The sequence below is a fragment of the Dermacentor variabilis genome, chromosome 5 (assembly GCF_050947875.1).
Source record: "Dermacentor variabilis isolate Ectoservices chromosome 5, ASM5094787v1, whole genome shotgun sequence".
In the NCBI taxonomy this organism is placed as follows: domain Eukaryota; kingdom Metazoa; phylum Arthropoda; class Arachnida; order Ixodida; family Ixodidae; genus Dermacentor; species Dermacentor variabilis.
In genome coordinates, this window is record NC_134572.1 from 184,587,087 (window position 1) to 184,606,825 (window position 19,739).

Here is a 19,739-nt window from a genome sequence, read left to right on the forward strand (position 1 = left end):
AACCAGCGAAATGAACAAGAGATGGCAGCGCCGGCGCTTGCGTCGCGATAGTGGATATCTCTGGCGCCCGCAACGCTATCGGTGATATTCGGCCGTTTATCAGCCAGCCGAGTCGGGCTGAGTCACTTGCGTTTCACGAGATAGTGATAACGTGGCCTAGAACGTGCGTACATCACCACTGGTATGTCGCGTATGTTGTCTCAAGCAAGAAAACAAGTGCGTTGGCACCAACATGCGATGACTCATTCCATTTTCCGGGGACACGCATCCTAGCTGTTGAAGCCGACGCGAATATGTGGTATATGCAGCAAACGACGGAAGCGAGAAGCGTTTTCGGCGGAATAATTATACGCTTTGAGATAGCTGCTTTATTTTTACTGCGGAGGCAAACTGTTTTGCTTAACCGATAAAGCTACATTCAGTGCCTTCATTTCAGTTTCTAAGGCGAAACGTCAAGTTGGCGTCACGTTACGTAACAAAACGGGGCCACCAGCGCCATTTTGTTTGCGTCGCCCCTACGTCATGCACCGAAGAAAATGGCGGAATGTCCAGAATAGCGTCCCTGGGGTGCTATTCTCGACACGCATGGCGGCTACACGGCCGCCATTATCCTTTAGCAGGGAAAAAGTTTGGGCGTGTTGGCGTGTTTTGCGCTATGTATCCCAGTCTGAACGCCATTATCCGCCATGTTGACTCTCTGATTGGCTGTGGCGAGCTCACGTGCCTTGAAATTTGTGCCGGGAAACGGAAGTTTCCCGGTACACAACGATAATCGTCATCCGTCTTGTCCGCATTTCCTTTCTTTAACGCGGCGAGTCCGGTACATTCCAGTAACGAACGGCATGCGCGTTATTAGCATGACCTGGCATTCCCGACAGGAAATTAACGAGCGCAGCGTTTTCAAGAAAGGAAATGCGGGCAAGACAGATGATGATTATCGTTGTGTGGCAAATATACTCCAAAAGGCGTAAAACTTTTCTTAGAGTTTACACCCCCAAGAGCGTAAATTTTTCTAAGAGTGTACACTCTAAGAAAAGTTTACACCCTTTGGGTTCAGGTGGGCCGCCCATGGTCTGCCGAGTTTCCAATAAACGCGGGGGGTTGTGGGGTAAAGGCCTTGCGGCTGGCGCATGCATTCATGACCAGTCGAATCATATTTCACTCCTTACCTCCACCTTTGGAAACAAGAAGAGGATGCACTCGAAGTCATCCTCCACAAAATTAAGAGCCCTTGATCTCCAGGGACGTGAACACCTCCAACCAGCACCTCCTGGGTCTGGGCATGGTGAACACGCTCTGGGAACTCCGCGAGTCTCACTTAAGCAACCAATACACACGTCTCTCTAATGTCGAGTCGCCACCTCCTTGCTTGGCTACAGGTCCAACACAGCACCCTTGTGGAAGAGTGAGTACGGCTCCCTTTCGAGTGGAGATGCACCCTTGATGTATGCCCTCTTCCCAACATGACACGCAAGGAACAATGGTCGGCGCCTGCACGGGTGATGGCCCTGGGCCACCGTTACGTGTCAAAACCTGGCACTTATTACGTGGACGCCTCCGGCCACCACCATGGGGGATAGTACACGGCCTCAGTCATCCACCAGTCCAAAACAGTTAACGGGCTTATATTTTGCACCCGCGACACAACTCATGCAGATGAGGTTGGCATTGCACTGGCTGCTATTCCACTCCGATTCCAAATCAATTGTTTCCGACACGCGAGGGGCCTGTCGGAACATCGAGCAAAGCTGGGCTCCATACTTAGCCCACTGACTACTTCAAAATTGCACTTGCACCAGGGACCCCGCTCACCAGAACATAGTATCGGCTCCTGCTCATTAGGGTCTCTAGGGGAATGAGGCAGCCAACGCTGACGTCTGTGCGCTCTCTTTCCAGGCTTCCTTTCTCGACCCCCTAGATCAGGACCTAGAATTCAATCCTGCATATTCTTTTAAAGACATTGTCCATCATTATCAATCTGGCGATAGCCTTTACCCTTGCCCAAGTAGAGGACCACATAATACAGAGGAGTGGCTTCTACTCCGTCTCTATACGAACACTCTGCTGTGCCTGGCAGCACTAAATCATTTGGATCCTTCCTTGACGGGCAGTTGTTCGCACTGTGCGGAGAAGTCTATGGAAATTTACCACATAGTGTGGGCCTTCCCATTTAACCCCGCTATTACCCCCTCCCCCCAATCCCACTCTAGAGGAGTGGGAGGCGACCCTGCTCGGCTGCTATGACCTCGACCGCACGCTCGACCCCGAGCGCGCTCGGGCAGTGGCCAACGCCACTGGGGTCCCATACTAGAGATCCCACCTAGTATTTTTAAGGGCCAGGCCCTTAAGGACCGGCTCATGCATACCTCCATGTGCTTTTTTCTTTAGAGCAATGAAAGTTTTTCACCACCCCCACCACCTTCAGTTCATGCTTTTTCCACACATTCCATCATGATTCCATTTGTTTCAGCTGTACTTCCAGTTCACTGCTTGTCGAGACGGCAGACTACCGTACGACTGCGCGGGAATGCAATGACCTTTCCATGAAATCCATGCTCGACTTTGATCCACCTTGTTTTAAAAATGTCATTTAAGCGCCTATTTTATTAAAAACTAACCCATCTGTCAAGTAACAGCTCATATATAATTTGAGCAGTAAATTAAGAACATGTCATGCGGGAATGACCTGCGGACACACCTTAAATGTTGCCAAGAAATCGTACCATCAAACGCTGCCCAAGAAAAATATGTCTTGGGACTCTACAATGAGAAGCTTGCCAAATTGTTTCCCATAAGACCTTTGTGTAAACATCGTTTTTGCCAGAGGTGGCAGAAACAAGCAATGTAGACAGGTCATACTCATCAACGAAGTTTATTAGAAATGAAACTGCATTCCTGACACAGAATGAGTGTAGTAACCAAAGGACAATATGTGAATCACACGGAATAAATAATGCATTCGACTTGTGCAAATATAAACTTCGTTAAACCACACCAGCACGCAATATCCTGCAAGGTATTACCTTACAAGACTTTTGTAGCACGAGTAGTTTATTGCACAAGTTTGCACTTCAGCGTACGTCTCCAGTAAACTCAACATTCCCTTGAGGGCTACTAATGTGATACTTAAAGAAAAAGAAGAAAGATGCTATTGTTCTTTGCATGACTTAGCTGGTCTGCTGTACTCAAAAAGGCACAAATTCATTATTTCACAGCAAAGCTAAGAAACATTTATATTTACAATGCAACAATCTAGTGCCGTAAAAAACTACAAAGCCAAACAGTTTGGTTTTTCCTTCGCTCTAACACTTTACAGAGAACCCAGAAAGGAAAAACGCATTTACAACAGTTGGCAGTAGCTTGAGACCAAAGCGAGGTTTAAAAAAAAAAAAAAATAAACGATAGAAGGAAAGACAGAATGAAACATGGTGACTGCCCTTGGTCCTCTTATGCACGTTCAATGCACACAGGCGCACACAGTTCACCAAATGTCCACTGAGCACACCTCCGCAGCACTTGAAGGAAGCGTGTCGTTGAGCGTCATCAAATCACAAGTGTTGCTTTCTTCTTGCATGGAGAAAGGAATACAGTGGCTAGAAAGGGTGCCGTGGCAGTGACTGCAGAGGTACGACTGTGCTTTGTGAGGAGGGGTTCTCACAGGAAGACTCGATGACACATTACTCGTAGCACCATTAAGTTAACCAACCTGCAAAACGTGTACGAAGATTTTTGCTGCTATTCCTCCCGTTCACAAACTGCACCTACAACCAAACGATCGCTGCACTGACCGGTCACCACAAGCATTTGTCTAGGTGCTAAGGCAAGCGTCCACAATGCCAGTGCAAGCATCAACACTTGAAACTTCTGGAGCATCACTGGGCAGGATGCGGTGGTAACTATGAGTGGCCACACGAATATGCTGGAATTTGAAAGCATCAATTAGCAAGTGCAGCAACTGTAACGTGACAAGCCACAGGCTGCAACTCTCGGATGTTCATTGGAGGTCTTCCGAACTGACTTGCTACTGAACTGCAGCACAGAAATGGGTGCAAGTATGTCGCGCAACAATGACTGTCAGCAATCTTCTCCTGCATTGCCACTTTTTACCACTGCACAGCCGCTACCTTTCTTGTCGGGAATGCCACTCGATGCTGAAGCACACATGGCAATACCGAACAGAAGACTAACGGGCGTACAGCTTTACACAGAGGTAACACACAAAAGGCTAATGACAATTACTGTTACACGGCAAAATTACCTACTTCAGGGTGTAACCTGGGGGGAAGGGGGGTGTCTCTCATTTTGTAGCACAAAGAATTCACACCCTTTGGGGCACAAAGCAGTGGCTTCCAGCCTTCCACCTCATGGATATGTATCACATGGATATGCGATTCCGAAGGCCACTGGCCCTTTTCTAGCCACTGTACCAAAAGGGGGAGGGGGGGGGGGCCTGCCTCACTCATCGCTCTCCCACTTGGTGTGCATCTTCTTTTTCAGCCGTGCCCCAGTGTTTGTAGGTGGTGCGCCGTCGCAGGTGGCAAACGATGCTTCAACGTTGGTGAACTGCTGCAAAGTGGGACTCAGGGGCCTCGCGGTGTGGGCAGCCAGCAGCTGACAAAGGCGGCTGTACTTGTCACGTCCCAGGAGCCGTTGTGCAAGCAGCTCCTCGTGCCGTCGCTCCAGCTCTTGACGCTCCAGGTGCAGTGTCTCAACGTCCTGTTGCAGAGAGAGAATCTGGTCCAGCTTGCGCTTCCGGCAGTTCTGCGCTGCCACCTGGTGGGAGATGAGAGAATGCAACACAGGTGGGATCAGCCCTGGCAGAAGAAAGCCACCACGACTGCACAGGCAGTCAGTCCATCTCGTGCTCCTATGCCCACCACGGTGTTCCAAGTTTGAAGAATTCATTCTAAAGTGCCGGTTTCACACACATGGGCAGAAAGAAAAAGCTCAGAGTAGAAAACTTTTTGCTTTGAAACATCAGCTCTTATTGATAAAGAAGAACATGAGAAATCGAGGGGTCTCTATTTTTATTAACGACCATATGCAGCCAAAAGACAATCAGGAATTTCAGATCTTGCGTAAGCAAAGTCGGGGGATGCAAACCGCCGGGCCTACAAAACACAACAAGGAATACAAAGAATGCAAACCGGGTATGGCACTTTGCCACTTGTTTCTGAATCTGACCTATGTGCTGGATGAAGAAGGACAAACTATCTGGGTTTGATAAAATTCACTTTAGAGATCTCTTCTACAACTTTAATAAACAAAAGGAAGTTATTCTGATGATAGTAAATGGAATATTTGAAACTGGTTACATATCAAATATAGTAAGGCCATTATACATACAAGAATGGCAAAAAGTCAGCGTGCACAAACTACAGGCCAATTGCAATTTTATCTTCATTAGCCCATATCATGGAAAAACACATTCCGTGTACTATGCAATCATTCTATGGCAAGTTTTCTTTAAATAAGACAGCAGAGTTTGGATTCACAAACAAGAATAACTTGATCACACTACTAGAAGAATTTGCAGATTTTATCAACAATGAATTAGGAAAGAAGCACGTTGTACTGGCACTATTCTTAGACCAGACCAAAGCACCTGATACAATGAACGTACCACAATATGTTGGAAAAGTTGAACTGCTTGAGCTTTTGAAATGAGTTTTACAAATTCTTTAAAAATTATTTTATAAATGCAGTATAGTCTGTAAAACTTGGTGACATTTATGGCGATATTAAACCAATGAAGTATGGAAAATGTACAACAGGGTAGTACACTTACACCGTTGCTTTTCAATGTAACAGGTGTCCCAGTTAACTTGGACCAAGATTTAAAGAACACCCAAGAGCTCTAGAAAAATCGTACCGAATATATAGTAGCTGCAGTCATGTGTATTTACAGACAGTATTTCTTTCATCACAAAGTAATAATTAATTGCTTTTAATTAGTAAACTCCTTAATTATTGCTTGAATTGCAAACATGTAAATCACAGTTGTAGGGCACCTTAAATAACCTCCGATTCAAGCATTTATTTCAAGTTGAAGTGAGCCTGGTTGTTTTTTCCAAGAAAGAACAAAAGCCCACGAAATACGCGAAATAGGAAATAGATGCGCGCTCGCATGCCGCTACTCCAGAGCTTCCAAGCAACCTTTGAAAAATTACGGCTGCACTTGTTTATCGCCGCACCGTGTAAGGCTTTGTCATGTAGGATGGCTCGAGCGGTTCCATGACCTAACTAGCTAGCCTGGCGCGATAAGCGTCAGCATCTGCGGAAGCAAGAATATTGAGCTCGATCATGAAACAAGGCTACAAAATAAATTCAACCTTTGTTAAAAAGAAAGTGTGCAAAAGAGCACGAAAATAGAAAAACGGCAGCTCTCGGAAGAACAAAAATAGCTCTTCAGGAGTTTATTTCAATAAAAAATAAACCAAAAGCGTGTAAGGCATCCCAGCCACCCACAAAGAAGCATCCAAAGGTGCAACCGGTTTAGTCATTTACCCTTTCTGTTTCTTGAACTGAGGAAAAGGGGTAAAACAAAGCAGTTTTTTTTACCTTATTTCTATCTTCGTTGCAAGTTTTTTTTTTTTTTATGTAAGGATAGGGTGGCATTATAAGGGTGCATTAAACAGCCATGTTTTACACCAGTTTTTAGCTGTTATTTTCCACTGCCAACACTTGTGCTGTTGCAGCTTTGACGAACGACGTTGGAATCTCATGGCAGACTGCTTATTTTTGCCTTTAGGGCGTCCGGTGAGGTAGTTTCACTGCTATACACGCAATCTTTCACGCAGCCCCACAAGGAGTCCAGTGGTGTCATGTCTGGTGACCTTGCAGGCCACGGTACAGGTCTGTGCCAGCCAATCCACTGTCCAGGAAAAAGCTTGTCGAGCCATGCTCAAACCGACTACTACTACTATGCACAGGAGCACCATCGTGTTGAAACTGGATGTTCTGAAGGTGCGCAAGTGGAACGATGCAACAGATATCGTTCACAGGGCCCTCGAGGATGTCGCTGACATGGTTTTGCGTCGTTAGTGTGTTGTTAAAAAAAAGGTGGGTCCGATGATGCTGCCATCAAAAATACCACACCACACATTAAACAACCACTGATTGGTGTCGTGTTTGTGTCAGCCAGTGGGGATTCTTATCACTCCAGCAGTATGCATTGTGAAGATTACCTTGTGCGTTTCTGGAGAAATTAGCCTCCGCCTTCCAAAGCATGCGAGTGAGGAAGTCCAGTTCTTCTGCACATTTCGTGAAAATCCAATTGGCAAAATCAAGTCTGTTTTCAAAATCTCCGTCTTCAAGTTTCTGATGAAGATGTACATGGTACGGGTGCATATGACCTTCCTTTAATATCCTCCACACCGATGACCTTGAGGTTCCAGCCTCCACACTGGAGCACACTATCATGAAGGTTAGCAGCAAGAAATGCCAAAACATCCGTTTCCTCTTCTTTAACCACTGTCGCAGTCCTGTGTCGCTTTCTTGTGAAGCTACCTGCCTCGCAAAGGACTTCGTACATTCTAGGTATTGTTGACGGACTAGGGCGTCCTCCACAATGCCCCATCCGGAATAGCTTGGCTGCCTTCCCCGTGTCGCCATTGTGAGGATTGGGAGGTCAATCCCACCGCTCGTAACCAGTTGTCAAGATTGGAGTCTGGCGTGAATTAGAAGGTAGCTGGCCCATGCCGTCGTCCAACTTATCCACGCTGAGGACGTTGATGAAGGGAAGGACTGCTTCTCATCGAGAACGAGGAATATGGGTTTATTTACAGTATCTACATAAGGATGTTGCAGTTCATCAGTCTAGCATGACTGCGAGAGGAAGTACACTGAGCAGCCGCACAGCAGCAGTTTATAAACACTTGGTCCTCCCCTGATCCCCAGGTGAGGGAATGTCCGACCACCCAACGCAGCCGAGCCGCCGTTTTGCGGGAGGGCTTACACACACACACTTCCGCACCGGTTTCACGGAGCCCACCGAGGTCCGACTGCCTTCGCAGAACTAGGGGCTTACGTCAGGAATGGTGCGTGGGAAGGGGCCTACGAAGACGTTTCCTCGGAACCTCCCTTGCTCACACCAGACCGGGTCGGCAGTGTTGTGTTCAGGCACAAAGCCTGGTTCGTCGAACGCATCTCGGCAATCCCGCGACGAAGGTCGGGGACGCGGCACATTGTTCTCCGTACACAGTAGACTTAGTGACGCCGTGTGGCTAGAGGCTGGCGGTGGCTTTCCAGGAAAGTCAACGCCGCTCACGCACCTGGCTGGCAAAACTTACACCTCTGCAGGCCGTTCTTAACACCATGTGCCGCCCCCCGAGCCAGGATCATTATAGCCTCCCGATCATTCGTGAAGGGCATGAGTGTCTTGTTGAAGAGCAGGTCACCGGCGTGGTACTAATGAGATCTCCCGTTATTATCTAAGCACTGGCACGTCAAGCAAAAATGATTTACGTTATCGACTACAGCACATGCTGGCCGTACAAATATGCCAAAACGCATTGGATGGACATTTTCTATTTCTATTTATAAAGGAAACAAAACGAACATACGTTCTGGGCACGCCTATCTACAGAACAAGATGAGTGCGCAAAAAGTGCACAGTCAGGTTTTCTGGCTTCGAAACCCCCCCCCCCCCCCCCCCGCTATGCTTATCAATGCGCCAGCGGCGCATGAGCGCGTATCTGTTTTGCATCTCGGATGTTTTGAGTACTTAAAACCAATGAGGCAAAACAAATGCTTGATTCAGAGGTTATTTTAGGTGCCTTGCAACTTTGTAATTGATATGTTTGCAATTCAAGCTATAATGAAAAAGTTCACTAATTAAAAGCAATTAATCAATACTTCATTATGAAAAGAAAATAGTGGCTCTAAGTACACACGACTACGGCTACTGTGTAGTCGGTACGATTCCTCTGGAGCTCTTGGTTCTTTTTTTTCTTAATTCTTGGTCCAAGTTACCTGGGACACCCAATATATGTACCTGATCTGGGTCTATTAAAAACTAATTCGAAGCTGTTACAATATGCCAACAACACAGCAGTTGCCCTCGAGGCATCTGAATATAAAGTAGAGAATCAAACCTTTCAGCAGAATATTAGCAATGTACTAGACTGGTTTTCAGAAAATGCAATATTTGTAAATCTTACAAAAACAAAGTTATTATGGTTCAGAAACCCGCACAAAAATATTTCTCTACAGCTGCCTTTATATCTGCACGGTTTCACATGTTTCCCAAGTAAATGACTAGTTTTAAGGTACAAATCAGTTAAGAACGTGGGTGTTCTTTGCGACCAACACATTACATGGACTGAACATGTTGCCTATATTTCTAAAAGAATAAGGGCTGCTGTGGCAATGATTTACAACTTGTGAAGGAAAACCTCACTGAACTTGAGGATAATCATATACAAAGCATTATTTGAATCTGTATTAATGTATGCAACAACACTTGCTCACACTATAAGAGAAAAGCTGTGAACAATACAATTAAACAAATTGTAAATTCAATAAATTGCAGCTCTCCACTGCAATCAGTTGGCACAGAAAAAAAACATGTTGTTCTTGGTGTACAATGAATACAAAAACGTTTTAATATTGTTGTGCTTTCACGGTATTATTTCCGTAATAATTTTAAGATACCTATTCGAAAAAAATTACGTACAGCAGAGCGCTTCATTAAACCATGACAATGTGGTAACAAGAGATCAAACTGATGATGAGTTGCTCAGAATTACCTCCAAAAGAAAAAAAAGCATTAAAAAAATTAGACAATGGTGCACAACTGTAGGGGCAAATATATCATGGAACATACGGTCCTTTTAAGTACTGCAATACCTCGACATACCCTCGACAATACCTCGATCAAATACCCTTTTTTGCATTCTCTCTCTTTCTTTTAAACTTTTTTTTCTTTGATAATGCATCATTGATTTCTATGTATGAAATTCGGCTTTCGTAAATGCTGTAATTTACACCTAAAATGTCATTTGCTTTTTTACTTTTGCGTAGAGGACTGTTTTGAATTGGGAAAGATAATGTGTAGCATATGATGCTGGTACATTAACTCTGTTGCACAAGCTTTGTTATATTACATGTTCCATCTACTGCCTGGTCAGCCTACAAGTACTACATGCTTAGGCCAATCAATTTAATGTCTAACAAATGTATTTTTGGAAATAAGAATTAAATTGAATTGACTCGAAGCACATATTACTTCATTACAAACTCGATTCGACTGCCTAAACTTGACAACACATATTACAGTGGAACCCCGCTGTTACGTTCCTCGCTGCTGCGTTTTCCCGGCTGTTACGTCGTTTTCGTCCGGTCCCGGCATAGCTCCCATAGGATCCAATGTATTGGGTACCCCGCTGTTACGTTGTAGCTGTGAAAACGTTCCCGCATGTTACGTCGCGACCTGGCACCCCGAACCCGGCCGGGCAACGCGCGCCAACCGCCATTTTGACGAGTCTTGGCCAGGCTTGGCTACGGAATTGGCTACAAGATCATGGCCTCTGAGATTACACCCTTGCACGCGCGTAGGTAATCTCAGAGGCCATAAAAAGCCGCACGCGAGTTGGAGAGATTGCCACTAGATGGCCACTGCCTCGTCAGCCGAAGCGAGTAAAACCCGCGGGCCCGCAGCAATCCAGTCTTTCTTGTTTGTGCGGTTCAACCCATCCGAGTTGTCCGTGTCCTCCCGTCAACAGCTACGCTGCCTACGCTTCGTCAGGCCTCGCTAATCCAGTCTTTCTTGTTTGTGCGGTTCAACCCATCCGAGTCGTCCGTGTCCTCCCATCAACACCTACGCTGCCTACGCCTCGTCGGGCCTCGCTAACACCGCGACCGATTTGTCGTCCTTTGATGGCGTCGCGCAAGCGCAAGGCGCTTTCCCTCGAGGAAAAGCTGGATGTTCTCAACGCAGTCGACAGGCAGCCAGCGCGGAAAAGAGTCGACATCGCCAAGGATCTTGGTCTGCCACCCTCGACGCTTAACAGCATCGTTTCGAAGCGTACCGAGATACAAGGGAATGCCGCGCTCTTCGGCCCGAAAGCTAAGCAGGCTCGTGGCGCCAAATATGGAACCCTCGACGAGTCGCTTCTTACTTTGTTTAAACAAGCCCGCGCTGCCGGTGTGAACTTCGACGGCAGCATTTTGCGCGAGAAGGCGATGGAAATAGCCGACCGACTGGGCATCAGTGACTTTGCGGCGTCAAATGGCTGGATCGACCGTTTCCGAAAGAGGCACGGCATCGCGTATAAGACGGTATCCGGGGAAGCAGCAAGTGTAAACTTAGAAAAAGTCGACGATTGGAAGGCCACACTATCTGCCATAATTGAGGGGTATGAGCCTCGTGACATATACAATGCCGACGAAACGGGTCTTTTCTTTCGGGTGCAGCCATCCAAGTCATTAAGCCTGAAGGGCCAAGCATGCCACGGAGGCAAATGCAGCAAAGAAAGATTGACGGTGCTCCTTTGCTGCAACATGGATGGCTCGGACAAGCTGAAGCCATGGGTAATCGGAAAATACCGAAACCCACGGTGCTTAAAGAACATTCGCCTGCTGCCATGTCACTATAGAAGCAACACTCGTGCATGGATGACGGGTTCTTTGTTCGAAGAATTTCTTCGTTACTTCGACAATAAGATGGGCTCCCAGTGCAGGAGTGTTGTCCTTTTTCTGGACAATTGTGCTGCCCACCCGAAAGACCCGTCGTTTCTTCGGAACGTTAAGCTTGTTTTTTTTCCTCCAAACACTACAAGCCACTTGCAGCCGTTGGATGCCGGCGTCATAAAGAACTTAAAGCACTCGTACAGGAAGTCCATCGTAAAGCGCTGTCTGGCGCGTATTGATCGCGGACAGCAGCCTACGATCATTTCAATACTGGACGCTATGCACTACGTCGCTTCAGCGTGGACTGCAGTGAGCGCGTCAACTGCACAGCACTGCTTCGCGCGGTGTGGCTTTCGCATGGACGGCGGAGAGGAAACTGCCACGGAAGCTGAAGAGACGGAAGCAGCCTCTGATGATCAAGAGCTGAGTGAAGCTTTGAATGCGCTGGGTGCCACGGGAGTCACGTATGATGACTACGTCGCCGTGGATGCTGCTGTCGTGACATCCGAGTGTCGGAGTATCGCAGAGATCGTTGCAGACTCGGTCGCGAGTGAAGCCTCAGACTGTGGTGACGACGAGGAGCACGAGCCGCATGATTCCGGGGAGTTGGCGGACCCGAGCTTTGCAGAAGCCGTCGCGGCTCTGGACCTCCTTCGCAGGTACGTCGCACCTCAAAGTGACGCTGAGAGCAATGCGGCTTTCCAGGCCATCGAGAAACGCGTCGTGTTTTCCAGCGAGCGGAAAAAACGGCAATCGACCATTCTCGATTTTTTAAAGACCTAAGCTCACTTGATGTCGAAATAAATGGTTTCAAGGCAAAGCTGCACTGTTTTCATTAATTTTCGGACCTTTCCTCACTGTTGCGTTTTCCCGGCTGTTACGTTTTTTTTTCGCGGTCCGGTGAAAAACGTATGAACGGGGTTCCACTGTAATAAACTGGAGATGAAAGTGTAAGAAAAACATTTCGCCACCATTAGAAGCCGAACCAACAACTTGTACAGGAATCTATGGTAGTAGCCACTCCTCTATTTACATCCTTTTGCATTTGTGCACATGTACAAGTGAACTCTCTATTAAATGAAATTGCAAGGGACCAGGGAAATTGGTTTAACTTAACAGCAATTTTATTTACTAAGAGACAAAGCTAAATACAATTGCATGAACACAAAACCAGCCAACTATGAAGATAGTGTTTTCCGTTTAAGCAATTTCCGTTTATCGAGATTCTGCTGTATTCATAACTCAGCTCTGGGAGTGCTTTCCAGTGCCTGTTGTGGCTGTGACAGTGAATGTGGAACACCAATTAAAATGCAGCATCACAGTGCGTGAACTTAGGAGCAGGTAACTAGCCGATAAACTTTTGTATGCTCCCTCAAGGCCCAGAACGGAAGAGCCCTCACCATGCAGTGACCGCGAACACAGGGAGAACTGCCTGTTGGCTTCACAGAGTTGTTACAAAAAACTAGCCTCTCGTTTCACCGCATCATTCTTGCTCATTGCACAGTGTCACTTACTCTTTTGACAATGGCCGCTTTTCTGAGGTTTATCTCTGCCATTAGGTTATTGCTCGGTGCAATGCGCATCTACAGTATCCGAAATATCTTGAAGGTTGTCGCCAATTCTATAGCGAAAGTAATCAGACGGCACATGCAATACGAATAGTGTTGTACATTCTCAAATGCACTTGAACAGCAGCGATTACAATAGAAGCAATGATGTACCAATACAGTGGAACCCCGTTCATACGTTTTTCACCGGACCGGGGAAAAAAAACGTAACAGCCGGGAAAACGCAACAGTGAGGAAAGCTCCGAAAATGAATGAAAAAAAGTGCAGCTTCAACTATAGACAATTTATTTCCACAGAGTGCGCTTAGGACCTAAAAAAAAAAGTCCAGAATTGTGGCTTGCCGTTTCTTTCGCTCGCTAGAAATCACCACACGTTTCTCAATAGCCTGGAAGGCCGCATTGCTGTCAGCGTCGCTGTGAGGTGCGACGTACCTGCGGAGGAGGTCCAGAGCCGCAACGGCTTTTCGAAAGCTACGATTTGGCAACTCCCCGGCATCATGCGGCTCGTGCATCGCAGTCTGCGACTTCACTCGCGACCGAGATCCCAACGATCTCGGCGATGCTCTGACACTCTGACGTCCCGACAACAACATCTACGGCGACGTAGTCGTCGTATGTGACCGCCATTTTGGCTTTTGGCGAGTTTTGGCCGGGCTTGGCTATGGAGCTGGCTGCAAGAAGCCGCACGCCAATTCGATGGCGGCCTCTCGAACTGGCGTGCGGCTTCTTGCAGCCAGTTCCATAGCCAAGCCCGGCCAAAACTCGTCAAAAGCCAAAATGGCGGTTGGAGCGCGTTGCCTACTTTAGCCCAGGCGGGTTCGGGGGGCTAAGTTGCGACGTATCATGCGGGAACGTTTTCACAGCTACGACGTAACAGCGGGGTTCCTTATACATTGGATCCTATGGAAGCTATGCCGGGACCGGATGAAAACGACGTAGCAGCCGGGAAAACGCAGCAGTGAGGAACGTAACAGCGGGGTTCTACTGTAGCGGATGGGCTTGAACTACAACATCAGATTTGAAGAACGATTGTGCTCACCGCTATTGCAATTTGAGTGCCTGCCTGGGCACAAGTTCACCCACTTAGCGTTGTCACAATAGGGTGGGGGAACATGTGGGATAAAGAAAATCCCAACCTATTAATTAATTAATTTATTTATTATCAACAGCATGTCATTGTCATTACAGTGGGAATAATGAGTTTTGGCAGAGCTTCGGTACTTCGCCATCCCTACAATGTGACAGCAACAAACTTTCAGGTGCCCCCATATTCCCTGCCTGTCTGTTCACACGTGACTTTGAGAAAGCACATGATTAAGTGTTTACTTTTTACAAAGATCTTTCTGGTACAGCTACATGGGGCAAACAGAGAAGTTCCCCCGGTGCAGTTCAGACAACCCAGTGACATGTAGAGTGTGGCGGCAGTAGCATACCTTGTTCTTGCCGCGCCGACGAATGTCCCTGATCAGCGCCAGTTGTGCCTCTGTCAGCTCGTACTTGGCGAGCCGCTCGTTGAACTCGTCAATTGGCAGGTCCACAATCTCGGCGTTGGACAGGGGCAGGTTGAGCGCTCGCGCCCGCTTCTCATCCCGCGACGCCCGCGCATGTCGCTGCTCTTCAGTCTCGTACGCCAAGCCAAAGGCCCCATTGCCCGAAGCCGTCTCTTCATCATCGTCGTCGTCCTCCGATGAATCGCAATTTTCTGCATGGAGTTTTTGCACACAGAGCACATTTAGGCACACAACAAGAATGAGCTGCAAGGTGACTGCATCCCATCACCAAGGTGGCTTTCCATTTCCACCTCTCAGTACCTACATGGCATATTATATTTGAACAGTTACATTTCCATTAGCAACTCTCTCCCAACGAAGACAAAAAAATATGTCGTTGTCAAATAGTTTGGTAACTTACTAAATTGTCATTTACAATTGGTTTTTCTTACACTGTGTGCTTTAGGATTTTTTGCTGCTTTTTTGTATCTTCTTTTTCCTTGGTGATGTATAGAAGTGTATTTTATGTTATATATTATTTTTGTATTTTGCATGCATTCTGTATCATTGTTTTGTATTCTGTAAGCTTGTTACACATTATGTCCCTTTATGCAGTTTTATTGTAACACATGAAACAAACCACCATACAAGAAACCCGACCCAATACCTTCACCAATGTGCACCTGATGTTAATGCAGTAAAACTTCACTTTAATAAATGTCATTTCAATGAACATTTAGGTTGAACAAAGGTGTTTAAAATCCTCCATGGGCATTACAGTTTCAGAACTCAGTGTGAGGCAACTTTCAGTCCTAAGAACATTTCTGTAACATGCCACCTACCCACAGTGTTATTCTGCCTGAATAATGAAGTTGTTGGGATCTAATACTGCTCACTGCCTCCAACTGTTACACCATTGCTAGTCTGCTGAAAAATTCTTGCTCAAGAAGAGGACAAAACACAAGGGTCCGAAAATTCATTCTCTTGTGCTGAAATGCATCATGTCCAGTCTCCGCCAAACTTAACCCAAACAATGAAGACATACTTGCAGTAATTTAAGAAAAGTAGAGGCTTTAAGGAGCGAACACTGATTTAGCACATTCAAGGCAACCGAATTTGAAATTTCCAGCACCCTCTGACAAAGGAGCAAAATTGTGCGACTCGGCGCTACAATTATTATTACAGTGGACTTCCTTTAAATGGAACTTTCAAGGGGCCAGGGAAATTGGTTCCGTTTATCAGGAGTTTTATTTACTTGGAGAGATTGTACAGAGAATTGCATGAATAAATAACCAACCTGCCATGAGGATGGTGTTCCGTTTAAGTGACAGTTCCGTTAGAGCAATTTCCGTTTATCGAGATTGCACTGTATTTCTTTTTCTGGGTAGAATTTGATAAAACCTGCAGAGTTCATGTATTTCAATGTGCTAACTTAAGGTATACATTGAGTTTTCTTGCCAGGTAAATAACTTTCCAGAAATAAAAAGAAATTCTGCTTTTTCCATAACTTGCTTGCAGGTGAGCTAATTAGTAAACTATACATGGTGTCATAAAAATTGAGAAACAAAAATGATGTTGAACGACCAGAGTTTACAGTGCAAACGAGAACAAATGCTCTAAGCGGAAAGGCACAACATGTCAAACTTTTTAAAGTAACAATCCGTAGTAAGAGCCAGAACAAGTTATTACTCTTTGAAGATTCCTGTAATAATATTTGTTATTGTTATTATTACCCAGCACCTCCACCAGAAATGTTACGTGTGGAAAGACACAGACGAAAGATGCCATATACACACTATTTACACTGGAGCCAGGCAGCCAGGCAGCCAGGCTGACACTCGCTCGTGCTAAGGGCACCGACCAACTTCTTCGTCGCTCTCGCGGTGGCTTGTCTCTTGAGCATCGCTAGATGATATCGCAATAATATTATATGCATACATCATTTCGTGCCTACCTTTCTACCTAAGTGTCTACCATTCTAACAAAAATTATATCTTAAGATATAAGGGAGTTTTGGAATAGGGGCCCCAATAGTTTGGGTCCCCAAAGAGCTTTGCGGGTGTTAGCGTTGGGACACGTAGGAGTGAAGAGTTTTAGAATAGGGTTTTACGTTTGCGGTTAGCGTCTTGCGCTGACAGCGCCACTACGGCGTCAAAGAAAAGCTATTAGAAATAATTAAATAAAATATACCATTTTATGATAGGAATAATAATTTTGACTTGCGTGTATTCGCATTTAATTACAATTTAGAGGCTATTCTGTAAGCAGCAAACAATTAGTTGCGCTTAGTTTTGAGTAAACAAAACTTTACTGGCCTTCACCAGCCAAGCTTAGCCGTGTTAGGCCTACGAGCCATAAAATCCACAATCGAATTCAAAATCAGCGGCGTCTAATGAGTCAATCTTCATAACACACGCTAGTTGAGAGAAAGCGATAACCGCAGTCACTTCTCCTAGCTAGCGAACTTCGCGCGTTACCGCGAATCGAACCCAGTTTGATGCTAGGTTAGAGCCGTCGCTTCGATGGGTGCCGCCATGTTTGCCGACGCGAAACTTTTGGGGCCGCTATTTGGGCTCCCGCTAAATCGGTGAAATAGCGTTCCCAAGGCAAAACCCAAAGGCAGTTTGCGTCTTACGCATGCGCAGTGGCTTCGACGCTATTTCTTTGGGGCCCCAAAACGTTTGGGGCCCCTATTCTAAAACTCTCTATAAAAAGTAGAACTGGAGATATCATCACTCCAAAACTGTCACACTATCAGAAATGCTCTTTTGAGAAAACAAGGAAAAAACAATTAGCGGCATATTCATGGTGATTACAGCAAAGGCTAAAGTAAATCAAGGATGACACAGGAGTCAAGCAAAAGTAAGTGCATGTTGCTAACCTGGAGCAAAGGTACTTTGTTAAAGTTTCTTTCTGGGCGAGTTGGTGTATACTTGATTTGACAAATGTAACAGCGCCAACACACGCAACCACAAAATAACGAGGGATGAGACACAAGCGTGTCCCTTGTTTCTTTGTGCTTGCATGTGTTGGCGCTGTTACATTCGTCAAATCTGGAGCAAAGGAATGTGAAAAGATATTTGAGCAATTTCTCGGCTCCAAAGAGCAGCCTCACCCATTTAAGGCATGTTCTGGTTCAGTATGATGGCGACTACACATAAACTGACACAGTTATTAGGGAGGTTTAGCTTCTCCGGTATTTGGGTAAATGCAAGCTGAGTTAGGGCGGAGGCGTAAACGTGAGCGGCCGGCATGGTGCAGACACCTGGTGGCGCAGAGCTTAAAGAGACAAAAACAGCTAATATTTCCTTAACCAAGTCTATTCTATTTCGCTATGGTCTAAATTTCTGGCACTTGCGTAATCGTGTCGCTGCCAAAAATTTACACTCGCAACAAAGTAAAATACACTTGATTACTGCAATATTAGCCGTTTTTGTCTGCTTGATCTCTGCGCCACCAGGTGGCTGCACCATGCAGGCTGCTACCGTTTACACTTCTGCCCCAACGCCCCAATTGCCCCGTCTGCTTGCATTTACCGGAATACCGGACAAGCTAAACCTCTCTATTGTGTGCCATGTCAGACGAGATGCTTCAAGGGGACACCCCCCAGTCACTTCTTAACTATTCCTACACTTAAATGTTTCAGATATGCTTCAGTTAAGCTTGTTCTTGGTGCTTGTAAAGCACTCCCCATCTCACCTAAGCCCCCTGAATAAACTAAAGGTAGCAACATCCCTCCTCCCCTGGCCTCTCCTCTCCATCTCATCACACGAGTCTTCCCTTGCCGCTCACCCTCAGTTTTCTCCTTTTGATCGCTGCAATTGCACTGCACAGCACACCAATCACCATGATCGCAAGATCCACAAACCTAGAGATAGCGATCGCAATAGACAGCGATTGTGATCAAGAGCAATCGTCACGGCGCTGGCGCAAAGTAAAAACAAGTACACCAGGAAAACAAAAGGCGAAGCTGGTAAAGTGTGGATGCTCGTGGGCTTGTTTCCGTAGAAACGGCGCGAGGGCAACTACATGAACAGGTAGGTGCGGTAAGCTCCAGACCCCCCGCACCTGGCCTTGCTTGGGCGTTAACAGTTTCCCTTCCATTGTTCACTGCACTCCCCTTGGCTCCTCAAGTTAGCTTGCTATCTCCTCAGCCTCATACACTTGTCCTGGCAGAACATACTTTTCGTATACCTTTTCAAGGGCGATGGCAAGTTGCCGTTCAAAACTTGCAAGTGCCTGCCATATGTGCTAAAACTCATTTTTGATCGTATGGAGATTTCTTTCTCACTATCAATTTATGAGCTTAGTTTTACATCAATTGGTTGTACAGTAAAAACTAATTATTTCAACCCCTATTAATTCGGAAAACTCGTCCTCTAGTCCTGGCAGGCCCATATACATTACTTAATGGCATCAAACTCTCCTTAATTCGGACATATTTGGCTGCACACCGGTTAAGTGGAATAACCCTCAAAGCACAGCGGGCGCAGTGTGCCACAAAAGTGTGATGCAAACGAGCAAGAGCGGCTTTATGGTCTTATCGAAACAAAGTGGAGGAGTCCACATAGCCAGTCATCAGCAGAAAACGACAATGCCTAAATGCTTAGTATTCATTTGTGCTGAACAGTAAGCGCAACCGCTGCGCTTACCATTAGGTAAAACTGCTGCAGAATTTTTTTGTATTTTTCACTCGGTTCACACATTGGCCATGCGACTTTCAGAACTGCGTAGTCACCATCCGTAAACGCTCTGATCGTGATTTCATCCACAGCAGTTGCGGCAAAAGAGGAGTTTTGATGCAACAGCGTTAAGGGCCCCGTGTTGCAGAATATCTGGTGTCAGCTTAGCTTGCCTAGCCTTGACCGTTGTTTCAGCAAAAATAATTCCTAACCATGCAAACCCAACCACACAGACCTTCCGGGTAGCGCAAGGAAGTTACTGAACTAATTGAACTTCTCAAAGTAAAATACATCAGAAAAACCGTAAAGTTCGACTTACACACAACCTAAAGACATGCCTGTAGATACCAGACTATAATTAGAATATAC

The 19,739-nt window shown here is 46.1% G+C and overlaps 1 protein-coding gene across 3 annotated transcripts in view; it reads right to left on the bottom strand.

Moving 5' to 3' along the window:
• Positions 1-2,856: 2,856 nt before the first annotated feature.
• Positions 2,857-19,739, bottom strand: part of cnc (NFE2 like bZIP transcription factor cap-n-collar) — a 203,297-nt gene continuing 186,414 nt past the window's right edge. For all 3 annotated transcript variants that reach the window (XM_075693825.1, XM_075693824.1, XM_075693823.1), the window contains 2 exons: positions 14,632-14,900; positions 2,857-4,773 (listed from right to left, as the gene is read on the bottom strand). In XM_075693825.1, the coding sequence (XP_075549940.1) occupies positions 4,456-4,773; positions 14,632-14,900 (587 nt within the window). In that variant the 3' untranslated portion in view covers positions 2,857-4,455. The remainder of the gene's footprint in view (positions 4,774-14,631; positions 14,901-19,739) is intronic.